Here is a 20,537-nt window from a genome sequence, read left to right as displayed (position 1 = left end):
ACCTTCGGCCTTACAAGTTTATGAACAGCTGAGTAACGTCATTGTCATTTTGACAGTTATGTATTAGACTTTGAACTTTTATAAAAGTTTGTTTTGTACATTTTTTAACTTAAGATTATATTTATAATTCATGTAACTAAATAATGTGTATATAGAAAATATTACTCTATTTTAGAAACCAATTATCATAAGATTAGTCATGTATAACCCCGCTAGTACAGTGCGACGTATCGATGTTCTTATTCGTATTTTAGGAGGGCACAAAAAGTTTTTACAAGTGAATTATGTTAGGGCATACTCTAGTGATGGTAAAGTGACTATTGGAGATGTTACCAAAGATTTAACAACCCCAAAAAAGATTGAATATGTGCCTCGGAAATACAGTAAGTTTTTGAAACTATGTAAAGGTTTAAAGTAGTATTCTTCACGCTGAGTTAATATTTTTGATTTAATTTAGTTACTAATTCCGTTTTCAGTATCTGTAGAGGGTTCAGAATTAAAATATTTATCTCAAAGTACACTTAGAAACTTAAGATGGATGATGCAAAAAGATTCTCTCGGTCAAGACATGTTTTTGCTCGGCAGGCCAGGTCCCAGCAGGTGAGGATGAATTTTATTAAGGGTAAAATATTGTATAAACTTATTATATGAGTGGAATAAAACTTACTATATTTATCATGAACTGAATATAACCCTGGTATCATTATACTTATTAGGGAATTGCAAGTACATGAATGTATGTATTTCAACAGTTGTATAGCACTGTTTTGTCTTATTAGTCAATATTTTTATAACATAACAATGGTAACTTGTAGGCGGAAAGTAGCTTTACAATACTTAGAGTTGACACAAAGGGAGTTGGAATATGTTGCTCTATCTCGAGATACTACAGAGGCTGATTTAAAACAAAGAAGAGAGATTCAAAACTCTACTGCCAAGTATTTTGACCAGGTATGTCATTAGACATTTATGTAACATAGAAATTCCCAATAATTTTTTCTTACAGACTTATCATTTCTAATTTTTTTCTTTTTTTGAACAACTTGTGAACTAACAATTTTATTTCCTGCCATCACACATCTGCACCACAGCTACTATAGACCCTATGGGATCCACTTGGATAGCTTTGGAAAACAGTGATGTAACATGTAATGTTATTTTATCAAACCTCTTATATACTTTATGTAGGCTCGGAGCCCTTCAGTGGAGAGGGATAGTGAGCTTGATGATGATGAGGATGATGATTATAATGATGTTTATTGTACTTAATTTCAGAGTGCAGTGAGAGCAGCGGTAGAAGGAAGAATACTTGTTATAGAAGGAATAGAAAAGGCTGAACGTAATGTGTTGCCAGTATTAAATAATTTACTGGAAAATAGAGAAATGCATTTAGAAGATGGCAGATTTTTAGTACCAGCTGCAAGATATGATAAGTTATTACAGGTGATACTCTAATGTGTTTTTTATTCAAGACAATTTGATTTACACTGAAAAAATATAAAAAGTTTTTGTTTTATTCTAATGTTTTTAATTTTATGTATGTTTACTCAGGAACATGGTGCAGAGGAAGTGTCGAGATGGCGTCTAGTCCGTGTTGACGAGAACTTCCGTGTGATTGCTCTGGGTCTGCCGGTGCCGCGTTATCAAGGTCAGCCACTGGATCCACCGCTGCGCTCCCGGTTTCAAGCTAGAGATGTCGCTACTGTTGGCTTTGGGGTAAGAATATTTTTTTTTATAGTAATTTGTATTATGCTAGTTAAAATGTGGCGCTGGAAATATTAAGTCGATGATATTTAAATGTAAAAAAATTATTATAAATTTAAATAATAATAATAATAAAAAATAAGTAATGTTTTTTATTACTTTATTCTTTATCTAACAGTATGCAATGGTTTAACATAGATTTTACTTAGCTTTTAAGATTTATGTGAAAGCAAACTTCCAGTTGTACTATTACTTGCAATTTTATTTGGTATCGCCTCTGGCATGAATATATGGACTTGTTTCTTAGTTTTAGTTAAATCAGGGATAATTTTCTTATTGACTAACTCAGCATACTGTTTCTCCATTGCTTTTCTTTCATTTATCATCTTCTGTCTCACTTCAGCTACATTCTGTCGTATATCTTTGACCTTTTTGTTTTCTTTAATTTTCGCGTGACAATCCCGTGACGTGTGCTTTACATTTCGTGACTGTCGCGCGTAGTTTTCGATCGTAGTCGCCGATGTTGGCATGTAAACTTCTCGATCGATAGTATCGCTTGTTTTCGAATCGCTTGCCGATAATTTACACTCCCTCCTTGTCAAATCGGTCGCGGTATGGGATTTACCCAAATTTCGTTTTTGTATTTCTGGCCAGCTGTGTCTCGGCTGAGAAATACGTTCAGCGTTTTCATTCGCCAGTAAATCAACTTTTCCAGCTAAATCTAACCATTGGAGTACTCGTTCGGATAAATCATTATTTTCTCTTACGTCTATTCTTGCTGTTCTATTACTTTTAACAACTCTCATGTCTATCGATTCGAATTTCGATTTCAAATTATCAAAATCACAAATTGGTGTCGGAGATTCGGATAATATGGATTCGTCTTCAGTGTCAATTTCAGTGAAATTTAGTTTTTCAATATCTGTTTCTTGTGAGATTCTTATCTTATCACTTCTGATAACGAGGTCAAGATTACGTAAGCTATTAGAATCACTACGGTGACTTAACCGTGATCCTTGGGCTTTGCGTTTGGGATTGAAACTGGCTGATGAATGTGGTCTGCGTCTTTTGGAGTTGAGTTCGATGTAATGTGGGTCGTCGTGGGTAAGGATTGCGTGTCGGAATCCGTCTATCCACACCGTTCTGATGTACATAGGTCGCTGAGAAGCCTGCCAAAGCGCGGGCATATTAGACGACTCCAATCATTAATAGATGTTTATTCGCTCCTAAAGTAGGAAGATTTCATTCTTCATATTCATTTCACTAAAGGCCTTCTTTGAGATTTCAAATTCTGTAAAGAATTATAAATTGTTCTAGCAGTTCTAAATGCGCAGTATATTGCTTATACAACTTATTTACGGTGAACTATAATCAATTACTGGATGTAGTGTAACGAATTTATATATTTTAATAACTACTAAAGTCATAACATGGGACTGGATTGGTAACTGTACGAGATCACTAACAATCCTGGTACAGTCAGCTGCATAAATATACATACAAAAATCAAAAACTAGTATAAGCTTTTGTTTTTAAAAATATGTACACACGTTATCTCCTTATCCTTCCGACTATAATTACGTGGGAATTGGTGCATATGGATTTTTGGTACCGAAGACTTATACAATAATAAAAGTTTGTAAAGTTTTATAACTGTATAGATGTTTATGCAGGCGACTGTACTTTCACCTAACATAATATACCGGAATATATTACGTAGTTGTACTATAGACGGTAGTATTAGTGACGATGTTAATTCCCTTACGATTCCAGTGGGTAGTGATTAATTGAATACGGTTCCTGATAGCGCGACGTCACGGAGTCATTGTAAGCGTTACGGCTCCTTTCATTCCTACGACAAGGCATTATTGTATGGAAATTTATTGGATTGGAATTTATTGTTGCTTTCCCTTTTGGATTTACAACGTCGACTTGTTTGATTCCATCATGAAGGATAATCGGAATTAAATTTTGTTTCAAATTTTCTTTTTTCAAACTGGATCCGTTTTATCAATTTATTTATTTATTTTAGTTGAAAATAAGACTATATTAAAAGTAAAGCTAGCTTGGATTAGTAAAGATAGATATTGTAACTTAATTCAATTGATTTTTCTTTTTGAGTTTTTACTTATTTTAAAACGAATTAAAAAAATAAGGAGATTAGGCGTGAATTGGATATAAATAAAAGCATCATAGAAAGAGGTTTTAAGTAATATTAATAATCATCATTTTATTTAGAAAAAAAATTAAAGGAGCAAAAAAAGTTGATTGAAATAATTATAATACGCCAATTATTAATGTTATTCGTAAAAAGTATAGAGATTTACTTACTTTCTTAAAAGTATAACTAAATTTACTTTAGTATTATTTTAAATCTATAAATAATTGTATTTCTTCAACGCACATCACTAAATATTTTTAATATCTTTTTTCGTAAAGGGTTAACTTTTCGGTTCAATATTACGGTAATATTTGTATTACTATGATTTAGTTCAATAAGGAATGTAACGTCTGAACGAGTTTCAGTGCCGTGTGTTACTGCGGCCGGGAATTCTTCGCTTTGTCTTGCGACTTTCCTGACTTATATAGTGTCATAAAGGTTAGTTCACATTTGTAAAGAAATAGGGAAAATTAATTTAAAAAATAAATAATTTTTTGTGAATACGAAGTAAGATATTTTTGTTACTTATAAGTATGTTTGTTACCTTGTTTAAATCATAAAAAAATTAAGAAGGTTTTTGTTGTTGAGTCCTCGGAAAATTTACTACTTTTGTTTTAAGCTTTCCTTAAAGCTAGACGAAAAAGGTTGTAGCGCCTATAATATTTAATTAAATTAAAAAAAACAAATACTTTCAAAACCCTTATCTACTAAACATTTGACTCTAGTACTTAATAAAGTAAATAAATAATATTATTTCAAAAAAGAGAGATTGAGATTTTTTTTTAAATATTTTTTCACATTTGTTTTTGGTGGTATTGTGGCCAAAGTTTTATAGAATGCCGTCGGTTTAACGACATCATGCAACCGCCCTCCAAACTTTACTGTTCGAAGTTCAAAAATAAGAAGGAAATTATAAGTTTTCAGACTGTTCGCAGCTGTTTGTCGCAAACTGGCCATTTTGTTTTGTTTTTAAATAAAGTTGTTTCACATCATGTTCTGGAATAATGTCCAAAAAATATTTTGCCTCGCAATTTGGTAAAGCAATTTAAAAGTAAGTTTTGTTATTACATTTTAGTTCTCATATTTTTTTTAATGAAAATATTAGCAGATTCTTTTTGCAAAGTTACTAATATTTCTTTTACCATTCCAACTAAGCTCTAGGCTTGTGCTAGGATATGCTTTACGACAATAGTCGAATGGCGGGATTCGAACCACGACTTCGTGATCGGAAATCCGTACCCTTACCATTAGGCTATTGACGCTTTTTTTCTTTTTTTTTTAAGAGAACCTTCGTGCTACGTTTTAGTTCTTTCGGTGAAGTAAATTTAGATATTAATTAAATAGACAAACTGTTTAGCTGTTTCAGCTTTTTATTACTTCCGGACTACGCACGCTTTCTGATAGCCTGACCTGTGCATAATTTTGTAAAGTCATTGGAATAGTTTGCACGGAACCGTGAATTTGTGTTAGGGTTGTCAAAACTATAATCTCACTTTTATTAATTTTTATTCATAAATATTACTTTTGATTGACATACTTAAATTACCTTAGTCCAAACAAAGATTTAGATAATAGTTAAACAGATATAAGAATAGACGCTTTTGTGTTAGCTGACAACCCTATATTAAATTACTAGTTAACGTTCAACGTTCACGAAGTTGATTGTAGGTTAGAAGAGATATAATCTATGATGGCTTTTCTGCAAATAGAACTTTGTTAGTGCTTATACATTTAACTTAAATTCGTTGTTTTCCCTAATATCAATATGGGCATCAAAGTGTAGCAATTGTTATTGCGTTATTTCGTCTTAGTCTGCCATGGCTCATGTCTATTTTAATTAGACTAATAGCAATGCATAGCACTCCTTAATTCCTGCTGTAAGCAGTTCTTCGCGAATCACAAACAGTGATAAAAGCGGCAAATAAAATTTTTATCAAACTTTACAATGACGCTTTTTATATTTCACTACTTGTCGGCTGCGACTCCGTCCGCGTAGTAAGTAACCTATGTGTTCTTCCAAACTATGTTCAACATTTATGCCAAATATCTGGGAGATCGTTTGAGTCGTTCCGGAGATACATTCAAACAAACATCCATTCTTATCGTTCATTTATAATATTATTAAGATAGAATTACTAAAATATGTTTCTTAATTAAACAGTTTATAATATTGATACAATTACGTAATAATTTAATTCGTAATCAATATTTTCTCCAGTGAAAATGTTGAAAATTTTATACAACATTTGTTATTTTAATGAGTGACAGTTAACAGAAGGGGACTGGATCACGCCGCTACAGGGGAGAGATGCAAATCCAAACAAATTAGCATAATCCTAGAATGTTTTGAATAATTAATATGCGGTATCATTGTATCAACTTATAATAATTTATTGGATTGGATCATTTATCCATAAATTTGCATATTGGATTTGAAATCCTATTACAAGAATATCGTTATTTCGTTTCATTTGGGGCCGCGGACGAGAGCGTAAGCGTGCCCGTGGCCCCGTCCCAATGCGTTGGAGGAACAGAGAGGTTTAGTGGGTATGCCTCCGCTATGGAGGAGAATCCCACATAACTACCGCCTCCCCCCCGGTGCACGGAGTATGCATAAAGCATTCCTCTCTGGAAAAAAAAATCGTTTCATTTAATTATACGAATACCTTCTAAAACTACTTCACTACATCTATTGTAATGTTATAACATTGTATTATGCACAGAGGTTAAATAAGTAAATCTTACTTTATGTAACTTTAGCGACAGCTTATATTAAGATCTCGACAGGGAATATATATATTTCAAATTAATAGTAAAATAGCAATTATATACATGCTAAAATGTTTGACTAGACATTAAATGCTTCTATTCAAATCAGCCTGAACCTGTTAACAGATATTTACCCAGTGTAATAAGTTTTCGGAATTAATAACCGTTGCGGCCTAATTGCGGATAAATTGTTTCCTTAGCGTAAGTGCTAATGGCAGACTGACATGCTACTCTTTAGTAGAAACGTAGGTACTATTATTCACTACGATTTTATAACCTCTACTCAGTCCCGGCATGCGGGTAGGGCAACCGCCCAGGGCGCTGAATAGGTCTACAAATTAATTAAATAACTCCCATTACCCCCCCCCCCAACGGTGGAAAATATTAACGCATGTGCTCCAAAGGAACACTACAGATTCAGACAGATATCGAGGTTTCGCAGAAAGATAACTGTGCGTATTACATATAAAATTAGACAAGCCACTTACTGATTTATCTATGGTTTTAAATCCAAAATAAATCGATTGTAACTATAATTTTATAGCCAGTGTGTAAACTTTGAAACCTAAGTTGTATTAGACAAATCTAGCAGTCGTTATATGGGTTTATTGCGTGTTTAACTGTTGTTAGAAACTATATGTGAATACAAATTAAATACCGATTTACAATATTTTTGTGATTTAACAAAAGAGCAAGAGGACCTAATAGCAACTGAAGACTGATGTTCATAACATTTAGAAGCGTTAATGTGTTATTCAAAGTTAAATAAAAGGGTTATAATCAGCCATCGTATGTGTGCGTGTCCTTTAAGTTTAGCTTTAAGTTATCTAGATATTTTAAGTTTATACACGATGTTATAGCAACAATAAAACACATTCTTAACATTCCTAGTGTCGTGTTTTGCGTGTTTTGCTTTGAAGAATACCGCAAATAAATCAGCGACTTGTACCGCCTTAAATCTTGTGTATGTTACAAGTTAAATCTGACTTATATTATAAATAGTCACTCCTAACTTAGGGTAGCCTCCGACCCTCTCGATGGGGATGTCTAGTGAGCTGATGATGAATATTATAAATGCGAATTTTTGGATGAATGGACGGATTTTTGTTACGAAGTATCTCTAGAACGGCTGTATCGATCTCGCTCCAATTTATCGTAGATGTAGAACATAGCCTGGAAGAACACATAGGCTACTTATTAAGTTTTATTCAATTCCGAGCGGACGAAGTCGTGGACGACAGCTAGTAAGTAATAAGAATAACATATCTATAACTTAAATCATAATTAGAACTTTGAAAACATTCATAGGTGTTACATTGGGCGATCAATGTTAGGGTTCCGTACCTCGAAAGAAAAAAAACGGAACCCTTATAGCATCACTTTGTTGTCCGTCCGTCTCTCAAGACCATTTTTTATTTCATTTGTCTTTTTCGTGTTCAAAATAAATGTGTAAACATTTTCGTGGTTCGCGTGACGAAACTACTTGGCAACTATGTATAATTGTCAAGTCAGTAAGCCGAAATTAATTCCGCGCAATAAATTGCAATAGTTTGCTTCAACACAGCTTTATCGCTGTGATTAAGTTTAGAACATGCTATGAATTATTAATAAGTTCTGACAGTTTACTTTACGAAAGGAATTTACTATTTTCCTTAAAATTTTTGTTCATGTAATTATTTCGATTTTTTTTCTGTAAGACGCGAACGCCATTTCTACAGTCGTAAAACGAACGAACGTTTTGCGAAATGGCAGTCAATGTAGTCGATTAGTGGAAAAAGGGTCTAAAATAGCAAACGTCACCTCCATTCTTCTACTAATGATTCTTCTTTACTAGAGGTTGGCCGTCAGCTAAGCTAAATCCTAATAATAATACCTGTCTTCTTCATCACTTCACTGGCTGTCGCCTGCGACTCCGTCCGCGCGGAATTAGGAAAAACTTAAATAGGAGCCATTCATCCATCCAAACATTCGCATTTATAATATTAGTAAGATTTAACTTATACGTAATACCAGGATATCATGAACACTTTGTAATGTAGGGTACTTATCGTTTGTTTTCAGGAGCATATGAATGCGTTGCGAGAAGAAGCACCCAAAGTGGATTCTGGCAAGCTGGAGCAGTTACTGTCAGCTGCATACGCGCTTGTCAGCCCTGAGTTGCAGCAGATCAGCTTGCCTGACTTCCCCATCGACAGTCTACACGCTGCGGCACTTATCTTGGTACATTTTAATAGTATTATTGCACACAATTATTGTCTTTAACGCTATCCAAGGATATGTGACAAGATACTACGATTTAGTTGCATTGAACTCGCCAGGCGAGTATATGCCACTGGATATGTTAACTGGCCAGCCGTCTAGGTTGCATAGAGATATTGTACTTATTTGAAATTATTTTTCTTTTATTGAGAAATTATATTATATTATATAAAGAAGGAAGTCGATTCATTAAAAAAAATCGCAAATAAAAAAACATACTGACACAAAAAAAAAATTGTAAACAAAATGCACTAAAAAGTAACAAAATAATGTCATGAACAAATCCCCTCCAAAGTAATAAATTACTCTACTTTCTTGAAATATGTCTATACTTTACAATTATTGTTATTTCGGAGTCGATGTCGGTCTGATGTCTTAGACATATTTACGAATAAGGTACCTAGACCGAAAATTCAATCATCGAATCTTACCTAGACTTTGCTAGACTGTAGGAACAGTATATCGATTTGTCATTACCATAAATGTAGACAGTTTTATGACGGCAATGTGTTTGTAGTGCGTGGTCGTATGTTAGTCTATGGTTATGTGAGGCACACGCAAGCTCATCTGTCGATAATGTCAGGGTCAAGGTGTCATAGAGTATTGCTAAATTAATAATGGAAATAAATTTAATATTATATTATTTATTTTTAATGTAATTTTTACTTTCTATTACAGGAAAGAAACCCAAACATACCGATACACAAACTAATTTACCTTCTGTATCCATACAATACTTTCCTATCTAAAGATCACATAAAGAACGTTCATGGAGTCTTACAAAATCTAAATGTTGACCCAAAACCACAATGTAATATAAGTCTTAGTGAAATGGAGTTCACGGGAAAGCAAGCTAAAGTGACACTTGATGTAAACGGCATAAAGTCTCAATTTGGTGTGGCGTGCGGTGAGAGTAAATACATACGAGAAGAAAAGGGCTTCGTTAAAACGGATTACCAAAGCCAGTTGCTGAACGAATTGCTACTAAGTCATAGTGTTGGAGATTTTTGTATTGTTGGTAAGTTAACCTAAACGTAGAATTCCACTGCCGAGATACTTGTTATCCTTTTCATTCTCTTTAACAAAATAGAGACAACAATATGTAATACAAGTGTCACAGACTAGGACCGGTTTTAGCATTTCCGGCGCCCTGAGTTTGGCGCCTACCTTTATTTGGTGTCGAGGGGAAATCTTCCAAACATAGGGTACCTCTGGGAGCGCCTCTTTATATCCGAGTCTTATTTGCGGCGCCCCCTCATGTCTGGCGCCCTGGGCGATTGCCCCACCTCGCCCTTCCCTAACGCCGCTACTATTCACGGCAGTGGAATTCTTAAAAATCCCTTAAGCAATAGCTTCCGTTTTGTTTATTAAACGTAATATTTCCATTATCTAGGACCAAAAGGCTGCGGGAAAAGTTTATTAGTTGCGCAATTAGCGTCCTTATTGCATTACACGATAGAACCTATAGTCCTGTATCAGGATATGACAGCGAGGGATTTAGTACAACAGCGTACTACATTAGACAATGGAGATACTGTGTGGAGGAACTCAGCATTGGTGGATGCAGCGTTGAAAGGACATATGGCGGTGTTAGACGGCTTGCATAGGATACATGGAAGTACATTAGCCGTATTACACAGGTAATTAACCGTCAACATATACGTTGTGTTAGGAAGAAAATCCGACACTGTGCCGTTGTGGCGCAACACTAGTCTTACTAAACTGTCGACGTTTATATCCCCTCACTAATCATTCTGATACTTAACTTGGTAACGAAAGCGCGCCAATCCCGCCAAAGGATTCTAACTAATCATGTCTAAAAGTTGTTAATCACATCGGTACTCTCGCCGCTCGTTTGATTCGCTTCATAGCTCTCATAAGCTTCGAAGCGATTTCAGAACTTCAAAAATGTATAAAAATTGACAATTACTTTCGATAAGTCACATTATTTTCGTGCTACAGTTTCATACATTTTTGAAATTCGCTACGGAAACACTTCGGAGGGAGTCCACTTTGTCTAGCCTTGCAGTTGTTGCAAGGATAGCTCGGTTTTACAGCAACCTTATAAATGCCTTTAAAGGAAGTAATTCAACTTAGCAATGTATTTTATTTTAGTTTTCAGTTTCAAACTGTTAATTTCGTGTCTTTTTCTTGTTTCTTTTTCCTTGATCAATTCCTACTTTTTATAACAAATAATATTGGTTACTATAATTTACGTTATTTCATGTATTAGATTTCAAATTGTTTTGTGAAGTTTAAAAAATATTGAATACTTACGTGGAAAACTTTAAAGGTAATAAAGGAGGCGGCACAGCGTCGTTCATAAAAAATTGATTACTTTTTCTTTTACATTCATAGAAAACTTTTTAATAGTTTGAAGTCATTTGTTTAAAAAAAAATTCTAATAAGTAAATTCGATATTTATCAGGTTGGTGCATGATAGGGAGTTACAACTTCACGACGGTACACGACTTTTACGTCACGATAGGTATGACGACCTCTTAGCAACAGGCCTGACCAAAGAGGAGTTAGAAGACAGTGGAGTCAAAAGAATACATCCAGCTTTCAGGTAATATTTGTAGCTTTTCTCCTATTGTCTCATGTCATTATAAAACGTATCATTCGAATAACGCTGCTAATTTGACAAGGTTACCTTGATCAAGGTTGTTTATCTCGTAACAAAGATATTTTGGTTTTGTAAAGCTTTTATTTTGTTTATTGGAATTATGCCATGTTATGCACTATGCGTGAAAAGTCGCTGTAATTTTCAAAATGGCGGAGCAAATCTATAGATTACGAATAGTTGACATGTAAACTGATATAAAAACGGCTAAACATTCACGTATATTCATCCGGTGGCGGCACCGTCGTTGAGTGAGCGACGGGCCGTGTCCGCGAAATAATACCAGTACCACTCACCCTGATGAAGGGCTATCAATGGGCTCGTAACTAGTCGGTGCCGCCACCGGACGAATATACGTGAGTGTTTAGCCGTTTTTATATCAGTTTATTATAATGTCTCACGAAAGTTTGAATAATTTACTTGACGTAGTCGCTATGCCTAGACCCGTCGAAGAATTAACGCTGTGTGTACGGAGCGCGCGAGCAAAGGGATTTACAGTTTTGTGAACCTCTATGTTTTTTGACAGAATGGTGGCGCTAGCGGAGCCACCGTCTCTCGAGCGCGGCCAACCGTGGCTCACTCCAGAGATACTAAGCCTCTTTGTCTTCCACGAGATGCGCAACTTGAGCAAAGATGAGGAAATATTCATTATAAACTCATTGGTAAGTTCTTAAACTAATCTTTGATATATAAGCTGATGTTTAATTAATAAAATAAATAATATTTCAGTATGGAAACATATCTACGCCATTACACTCAATAATTGACTTAGCAGATCAGCTACGAAAGTCAGAAGATAGCACATTAAAGAACCTCTCGTCTTCTCTCTCAACACGTCAGCTCCTCAGGATAGCCAACAGAATGTCCAAATATCCAATAGACTCCGCCTACGAGACTGTACAACGGACTTTCTTAGCCAAATTCCTACCTAACTTAGCTAGACGTGCGCTAGATGGCGCTAGTCAGAAAATAGGAATAGATAGACCGACACGTTTTGGTCTTTTTGGTAATAACGAGAAAAAATTACCATGTAATGTACAAAATGGTGTACTAAACATTGGTAATACAAGTACACAAATATTTAAAACTGACGCTTTGACTAAAGTCCCCGATATATTATTTTATGATGTACCACAGCACATCAAACTTTTAGAATGGCTACTCCAAGACTTTTTGTTAGGAAATCATTTACTTTTAGTTGGAAATCAAGGTGTTGGTAAGAATAAAATCGCAGATAGATTATTACAATTGTTAAATCGTCCACGAGAATATATACAATTGCACAGAGATACAACGGTTCAATCTTTGACAGTTCAGCCGACTGTCAAAGATGGTGTTGTCATATATGAAGATTCTCCATTAGTGAAAGCTGTCAAATACGGTCACGTATTGGTAGTAGATGAGGCTGATAAAGCTCCGACTCATGTGACGTGTATATTAAAGACTTTAGTAGAGAATGGAGAGATGATACTCAGTGATGGAAGAAGGATAGTCCCAAGAAACATGTTGGAGACTTCTGGAGGGGATGTGTCGTCTTTTATACCAGTCCACGATGATTTTAGAATGATTGTTTTAGCAAATCGACCCGGTTTCCCGTTTTTGGGGAACGATTTCTTCGCTTCTTTGGGTAAGTTTCTATTTTTGGACTTTACTGTTCCGAGTAGCAAATAATTGGCTAAACGACCTCTGTCCATAGACAATTGAAAATGTGTTGCCAACCTTAAAGCGACGGAGAAGGATACAGAAAGATATTTCCCATATGCGTACATTTCTCCGTCAAATCTACTTCCCCTTTCCATATTCTATTTATAACAATACGATGGGAAGGGAAATACGACTAAAGTAAGGCCTGCAACACACTCGTCAGACGAACAATATTGTCAACTTTTTAGTAAATCTACACTTAGAAACTTTTAGTGTAACCTTAACAATTCCGTTAGTTAGAGTGACTTTCCTCATTCCAGGTGACTTGTTCTCTTGTCACGCGGTAGACAACCCTTCAATAGAGTCAGAGCTGGAACTCCTGCGGTCGTATGGCCCCAACGTACCAGGAGACGTGATGAAGAAGTTGGTTGAAGCGTTCGCGGTTCTACGTAATATGGCCGACCAGGGACAGTTGACCTATCCTTATTCTACTAGGGAGCTTGTTAATATTGTTAAGCATTTGCAGGTATATCTTACTAACATTATAAATGCGTTTGGATTGTATGGATGGATGGACTGATATTTGTTTGAAGGTATCGCCTGAATGGCTGTTTGGATCTCGTTGATATTTGGTATAGATGTAGAACATAGCCTGGAAGAACTCATAGGCTACTAATTAAGATTTTTTTTTAATTTCGCGCGTACAAAGTCTCTGGCGACAGTTAATATGTTTTAGTAAGATTCTAGCAGCTTTTCATTCATTCAATAGGTGAATGATGGATGAAAAGGAAGTGAATGAATGATATGGTTCAACGAACTTGTCAAATGTAAGTCCGGGCTATAAATACCGGTACTACCCAATTGATTTAACCTTTTAGAAATATCCAGAAGAAGATTTAGCGACGGCGATCGGCAACGTTTTTGACTTTGACCGCTATAGCAAGGATATGGCGGACACGTTGCTGGAAGTGCTTCATTCCAGTGGTCTGCCGACAGAGGGCGTGCTGGAAGGACGCTCTAAGGAAGCCTTGAAGAAATTGCAAATGACCATTGAAAGGAAAAGCGGGTAAATATTATTTTCAGGATATTTAAAAATTATGTTGCTACCTGCACATATCTGAGACAAAATTCAAAGATATGAAAGTCAACCCGTACTGATCCAGCATGGTTGACTATGTCCTAATCGTTCTTGACTTAGGGTAGGGCTCCGAGCACCTAAGTATAGTGAGCTGATGATGATGATACTTACGAGTATATTTGCCCTTTTCTCTTTGATTCAGATATGTTTAATTATAACTGGAAAGATCCGAATTAATTTTTCACTTCAGACTTGGTAGTTTTTGGTCTGTGGAAATGATCTCTAGAAACTTGTTTCTACCAAAATAGCATATCTTTTTACATTGCACTCTCCGTAATTCATTGTAAACTAGCTGTCGCAAACGACTTCGTTCGCGCGGTATAAAAAAATATTTAATAGCCTATGGGTTATTTCAGACTATGTTCTACATATATGCCAAATTTCGTCGAGATCCGTTCAGCCATTCCGGAGATACCTTCAAACAAACATCCAAATATCCCTATTTATAATATTAGTATGTAATAAATGTTATCGAACGAGTGTTTTTCCGATACATTCATGTAGTCATATGGTCACATTCAAACGTACATATTTCTTATATACCAGACTTGACGTATCGTCACCAAAGCACGGCAAAGATGACCCTGACAACAAGCCGCATGTGGGGGGCAACACATGGGCAGGTGGTACAGGGGGGCGTGACACAGCGGGACTGGGGGGCAAGGGCGGACCATACCGCCTCGACAAGGGACATGATGTCCATCAGGTGATTATCACAATAAAAACTTAAGCAATTTTTTATGTGACTCCAGTGTAATTTTATGCTTATTTCTCATACAAAAAGTGACTCTTTAACGACACTACAAGTTGGTTTCTGAGACTAAATTTCTGTATATCGTCATCTCTATCATTATCTTTTACAAAACAGAGATGACATTATTTTTTAAACGAGGATTTTAGTCTCAGGATCCCACAGTTAATGTGGTTATTGATAATAACTTTAGTAACTGGTCTTAACTAAATTAATTTTAACTGAGACAGATTTTACCTTATGGACGCGCAATTTCCTCAAAAAGTGGCATTATTTTTTCGCTTCATGTATTTATAACTAAAGCGGCAACTAAAAATAGTTTTTGTACATCGATTTTAAATATTCCATTTCTAACAATTTTTCGGTTTCTTGTATTTTTTTTGGGTATGGGAGAATTGTCTTTTGGACCGATTGATCGATAAGTCGATCGGTCCAACAGTCAACACCCAAGTAAACGGACAATCATGTAATAGCTATCAGACGAAGAGAAGAACGATATACCGGAGCATGTGAAAGAAGCAGCGCGTGCTATGAACAGGAAGGCGTTTGAAGAACGACTGAAGGAGATCAAAATGAGTGAATACGATGCCAAATTGTATGGACAATTTCTAAGAGCTGTACAACCACAGGTAAATATATATTTTTTTGTACTTTATACTGAAGCTGTATGTTAATTTAAAAAAATAATAACTGACTGTCAGGAAATGAATACGAATCAAATTACACCACTAATTAAAATAAATTCAATCGTTTAGGTTCTCTACATAAATACGCGCGAGAGATATTACCATTGTGATTTAGTCGCGTAATCTTACTTCATACTAATATTATAAATGCGAATGTTTAGATGGATGGATGTTTGCAAGTATCCTTGGAACGGCTGAACGGTTCTCGTTGAAATTTGGAATACATATAGAATTTAGTCTGGAAGAACACATAGGCTGCTAATTTTGTTTTTTAAATTCCGCGCAGACGGAATCTCGGGCGACATCTGTTAAAATATATGTCCTTCGCGATGCGACTGGTTACTCACTCATCAATCTCCATACATACATACAAACTGTATCCATACATGCTAACACACACACACACACACACACACACACACACAAATATTACTTTCTTAGGAAAAAGTGTGTTTTTTTATCAATATTTTTGTTTAGATCGGTGCACTCCGCGGAGTGTTGGCTGAGCTTCAAGCTAAGAAGAAGGAGAGGCAGTGGAGTCGACACCAGACCAGTGGAGATCTGGACGATGGAAAGATTATAGAAGGTATTATATGTTTTGCTTCTAAATTATATTTTTTGTAATTGGATCACTGATCTGTTCAGAAAAAAAAATTATATTAATTATTTTACTTCTGATTGTAAAAACATTGAATCTTCATCAAATATAGTGGAGAAAATGATCTTATCTTAATAATATTTTAAAAGCAAACTTTTAGATGGATGGATGGATGAATGTTTATTTGAAAATATCTCCAGAATGGTTGTATGGACCTCCATGAAATTTGGCATAGATGTAGAACATAGTGTGAAAAAACACATAGTAACAAATTATGTGTTTTTGTAAGTCCGCTGGTTTAATATTTTTATGTACCAAAAATCATATATGTACTGTACGTATTAGCATGTATGTACATACTAGCTGTCGGCCGGGTCTCTATATTTTCTTCCAGACTATGTTCAAATTTCAGCGAGATTCAACCAGCCATCCTGGAGATACCTTCTAACATTCATCCATCCATCCATTCGTATTCATAATATTAGTAATTGGTGGCAGGAAAACATGTAATACTATATTTAGCTCAAAAGTGTTGTTATTGAAATGGGTACAAAATAAATTTCCTTGACTATACGTGTTGATCAGGTCTGACAGGAGAGCGGGCAATATATCGCCGTCGTGTAGAACAAGAGCCCCCGCCAGGTTCTCCCCCGGACAAGCCCAAGAGACTCCGACTGGTACTTGATGTGTCCGGCAGTATGTACAGGTATTGACTTAAGGATTCTTTTATATACACGCCTAATTATAGAGGTAGCTCTTCATATTAAAAAAGTTGGCCCTTCTAGCCGGATAGCTACAGCCTAATATAACTTACGAGAAAGATGCAATCTAATTTTTAATAAAATTTTAGGGATGGGAATATTATAGGTTAATATTTTATTTGTTAATTTTATTAAATTAAATAATAATATATAATATTTTATACTCTTGAGAAACCAATGCTCTCGGTTGACTTGATGTAATCTGCAAGTCCTGGGTTCGAATGCCGCCATGTACCAATGTGTCTTTCGATTTTTGATTTACATATGTACATTTATCCGACGTTCTTACGATGAAGGAAAATATCGTAACGCAACCTGCACATATCTGAGAAGAAATTCAAGGATATGTGATAAATCAACCCACACTAGGCCAGCGTGGTTAACTATATCCTAGTCACCCCTAACTTAGGATAGGCTCCGAGCCTACAGTTGGGACGTATAGTGAGCTGACGATGTACGTTTAAGAACATTCCATTGCTTGTTTGGTTAGATTCAATTCTTACGACGGTCGACTTGAGCGTTCGATGGAGGCGGTGGTGCTGGTTACGGAGGCGTTACGCGGTTACGAGGCGCGCATCAGGTACGATGTGTACGCGCACTCCGGCGAGGACAGCGCACTTGAGCTGGTCAGAGTTGACCGACCGCCTAACAATGAGAAGGAGAGATTGCAGGTACTAAAATATAGAAAAAATCAAATGTGCTTAGCGTTAGAAAAATCTTACTTTTTACTAATATTATAAATGTGAATGTTTGGATGTATATATGGATGGATGTGTGTTAGAAAGTATTTCCAGAACAGCTGCCTGGATTGAACATAGTCTGGAAGAATATATAGGTTACTAATTAAGTTTTATTTCCGCGGGACGGAGTCGCGGGCGATAGCTAGTGACAGCGTAGCATCGTTCTATAAATAAAAACATGGTGTTTTACTATCTTGTATGTATATAAAAAATCGATTTGTTTGTATGTACCAGATAATCCGTACGATGCACGCGCACTCCCAGTTCTGTTGGTCTGGTGACAACACTCTGCCTGCCGCAAAGCACGCCATATCAACACTGGCTACTGAAGATGCTGACGAAGCCATCGTTATTATACTCTCCGATGCTAATCTAAGAAGGTAACTCTCATCTCCTCATTTCTCTCATCATCATCCATTTTTAGTCAACTCTCTATGGCACTGCACTAAGTTCTGGTGTTTAAGATCGATCTATCATTCGTCCCTTCAAAAGATTTTTTTAACAATGATAGATAAGCGCTTAGTGGTGATTTAAATAGCATAGTGTAAATTTATTTTAGTAAATTTACTTGTTTTTCTCCATTTGAGAGAGAGAGAGAGAGAGAGAGAAAGAGAGAGAGAGGGAAAGAAAGAGAGAATCGTCTAATTTTTTTATTGATAATCTTATTAAACATCGAATTAAAACAATAACGAAGCAATTGAAAACGGTTTGAATAGAAATAGAGAGTGAGAAATATACATCTCTCTCTCTCTCTCTTTATATCTCTTTCTAGTGTCTTCGATAGCAAATGTAAATTTATTTCAGATACGGCATCCCGCCGGAGTCTTTGGGCACCATTCTGACGTCTGACCCTCGTGTGCAGGCACACGTTATATTCATAGGTAGCTTGGGAGACGAGGCGAATACGTAAGTGCTTTTTTGTTGATTGATCTTAGATTAATTCCATACAGACTCCGACATTACGGAATTAAACAAAAAACTTAATGAGTAGCATATGTCGTCTTCCAGTCTATTCTACATCTATGCCAAATTTTATTAAGATCCATTCAGCCGTTCTGGAGATACCTTCAAATAAACATCCATCCAAACATTTGCATTTATAATATTAGTAAGATTAATACGAAATAATTCATACACGTGATTTATTTGTGTTAATTGTCCGTCTGTCTGGAAGTCCATGTTTGTTCCGAGTTATATCCGAAAAGGGTAGACTGATGTTGTCGAGATTCTTATAGTACCCGTTCATTGGTTCGAATCGGACGCACCGTACCGTACGGATTAAACGGATTTTTTTTGTGTTTCAATCCGTTAAAATCAAATTAAAATCCGTTGTGGGCCAATGTACGTGTTCCTTTAATGGAAGGTAGCCGATGTATACGGATGTAGCTTAGGCTATTTTTTTTTAATTCCAGCTGACGTAAGTCACGAGCAAGAGGTATATTTATATGTTCCCCCACTACAATGCAGGTTACTCCGTCGTCTGCCGGCGGGGCACGCGCACGTCTGCATGGAGGTGGCATCTCTGCCTCACATCCTGCAGCAGATATTCGCCTCCTCATTGTTGCAGACCGATCGTTGATTTTATAAATTATTCCAATTTAAAATAATCTTTTAAATATAAAAAATATCGTTTATATCCGTGATTATTTACCGTCAAAAAAATTGTATGAAAAAGGGTGTTTCCCCTTAGGCTGTTTTGCCTAGCAATCGGATTAATGGCATTTTTTCCCTATAAAGCCGATTAAGGAAATATAAATTTCCTATTGGGCCGATTGATCGGTAGGCCAATCGGCCCAACATGAAACACCCAAAAAAGTTTTTATTATATATTTTTTATACATATGTTCCAGTAGTGATATACCATAATGAGACGATAAAGAGATTGTAATGTGATATTTTATACTATTTATAATTATTATTTCCAGTGTTTTTTTTTAATTTTTAAGTCAACAAGCAAAATTTTTATATAAAAAAATACGTGAAAATCCTTTTTTTTAAAGTAGCATATTTAAGATTGTGTGAGATATTTTTAACACTTTCACTGCCACAAACTCGGTCCGCGAGTTTACATTACTCTTTGTTGATAGAACAGATTTTTTATGTACCACTTGACTGAAATAAAAAAAAAATTATAATATATATTCATTTATTTTCTTATTTTAAATATAATACGTTTTTATAAAAAAATATAATTATTATCGTAAATCGTAATGGCATTGAATGTGTTAAACGCAAAATAAGGATACGGGTTTAATTATTACTGGTGACCAAAATAAATATTACGTAATTATTATATTATTATTTGATATTAAATTATTATTGAGATTATAACGTATTCATTTATATATCTTATTCTTAATATATTATATTTACAAATATAAAATAAAGAAATATACAAAATATATAATATTATATTAAAAATAGAGCACCGCCGGCTGCGGAGTCCCATGACTCAAACAACCAGTGATCAGGGCTGCAGAGACAGGAACCTTCTCACGATGCGTGCGGTTTCTAGGATAACTGCCTTTTGTATCGGGCCCTTAATCCAACTGTTTAGCGAGAGCTTCTTGAGATGTTGGTCGAAGCTCTTCCCTCCAGTCCATTTACCGATACGACTATCGGAATAATGGTAGTCGATTTCATACGCCACATGGCGGTAACCTCGTGAGCCAAATCTATGTATTTTTAATTTTTTTCGTTTTC

The 20,537-nt window shown here is 35.5% G+C and overlaps 1 protein-coding gene across 1 annotated transcript; it reads left to right on the top strand.

The window, feature by feature from the left end:
* Positions 1 to 92: 92 nt before the first annotated feature.
* On the top strand, positions 93 to 19,794 carry c12.2 (von Willebrand factor A domain-containing protein c12.2). The gene is made up of 21 exons (XM_013314802.1): positions 93 to 383; positions 477 to 600; positions 816 to 951; positions 1,276 to 1,443; positions 1,552 to 1,716; positions 8,696 to 8,854; positions 9,572 to 9,911; positions 10,287 to 10,533; positions 11,322 to 11,462; positions 12,043 to 12,178; positions 12,246 to 13,143; positions 13,481 to 13,686; positions 14,039 to 14,226; positions 14,845 to 15,004; positions 15,523 to 15,678; positions 16,213 to 16,321; positions 16,919 to 17,039; positions 17,585 to 17,765; positions 18,069 to 18,214; positions 18,639 to 18,740; positions 19,302 to 19,794. Exons 1-21 carry the CDS (start codon positions 200 to 202, stop codon positions 19,411 to 19,413), a joined length of 4,179 nt encoding a protein of 1,392 aa, XP_013170256.1. The 5' UTR covers positions 93 to 199; the 3' UTR covers positions 19,414 to 19,794.
* The last annotated feature ends 743 nt before the right edge of the window (positions 19,795 to 20,537 follow it).

This window comes from Papilio xuthus, unplaced genomic scaffold (assembly GCF_000836235.2).
Source record: "Papilio xuthus unplaced genomic scaffold, Pxut_1.1 DF827135.1, whole genome shotgun sequence".
Classification (NCBI taxonomy): domain Eukaryota; kingdom Metazoa; phylum Arthropoda; class Insecta; order Lepidoptera; family Papilionidae; genus Papilio; species Papilio xuthus.
Note: the sequence above shows the minus strand (reverse complement) of the source record. Positions and strands in the feature narration are given on the sequence as shown.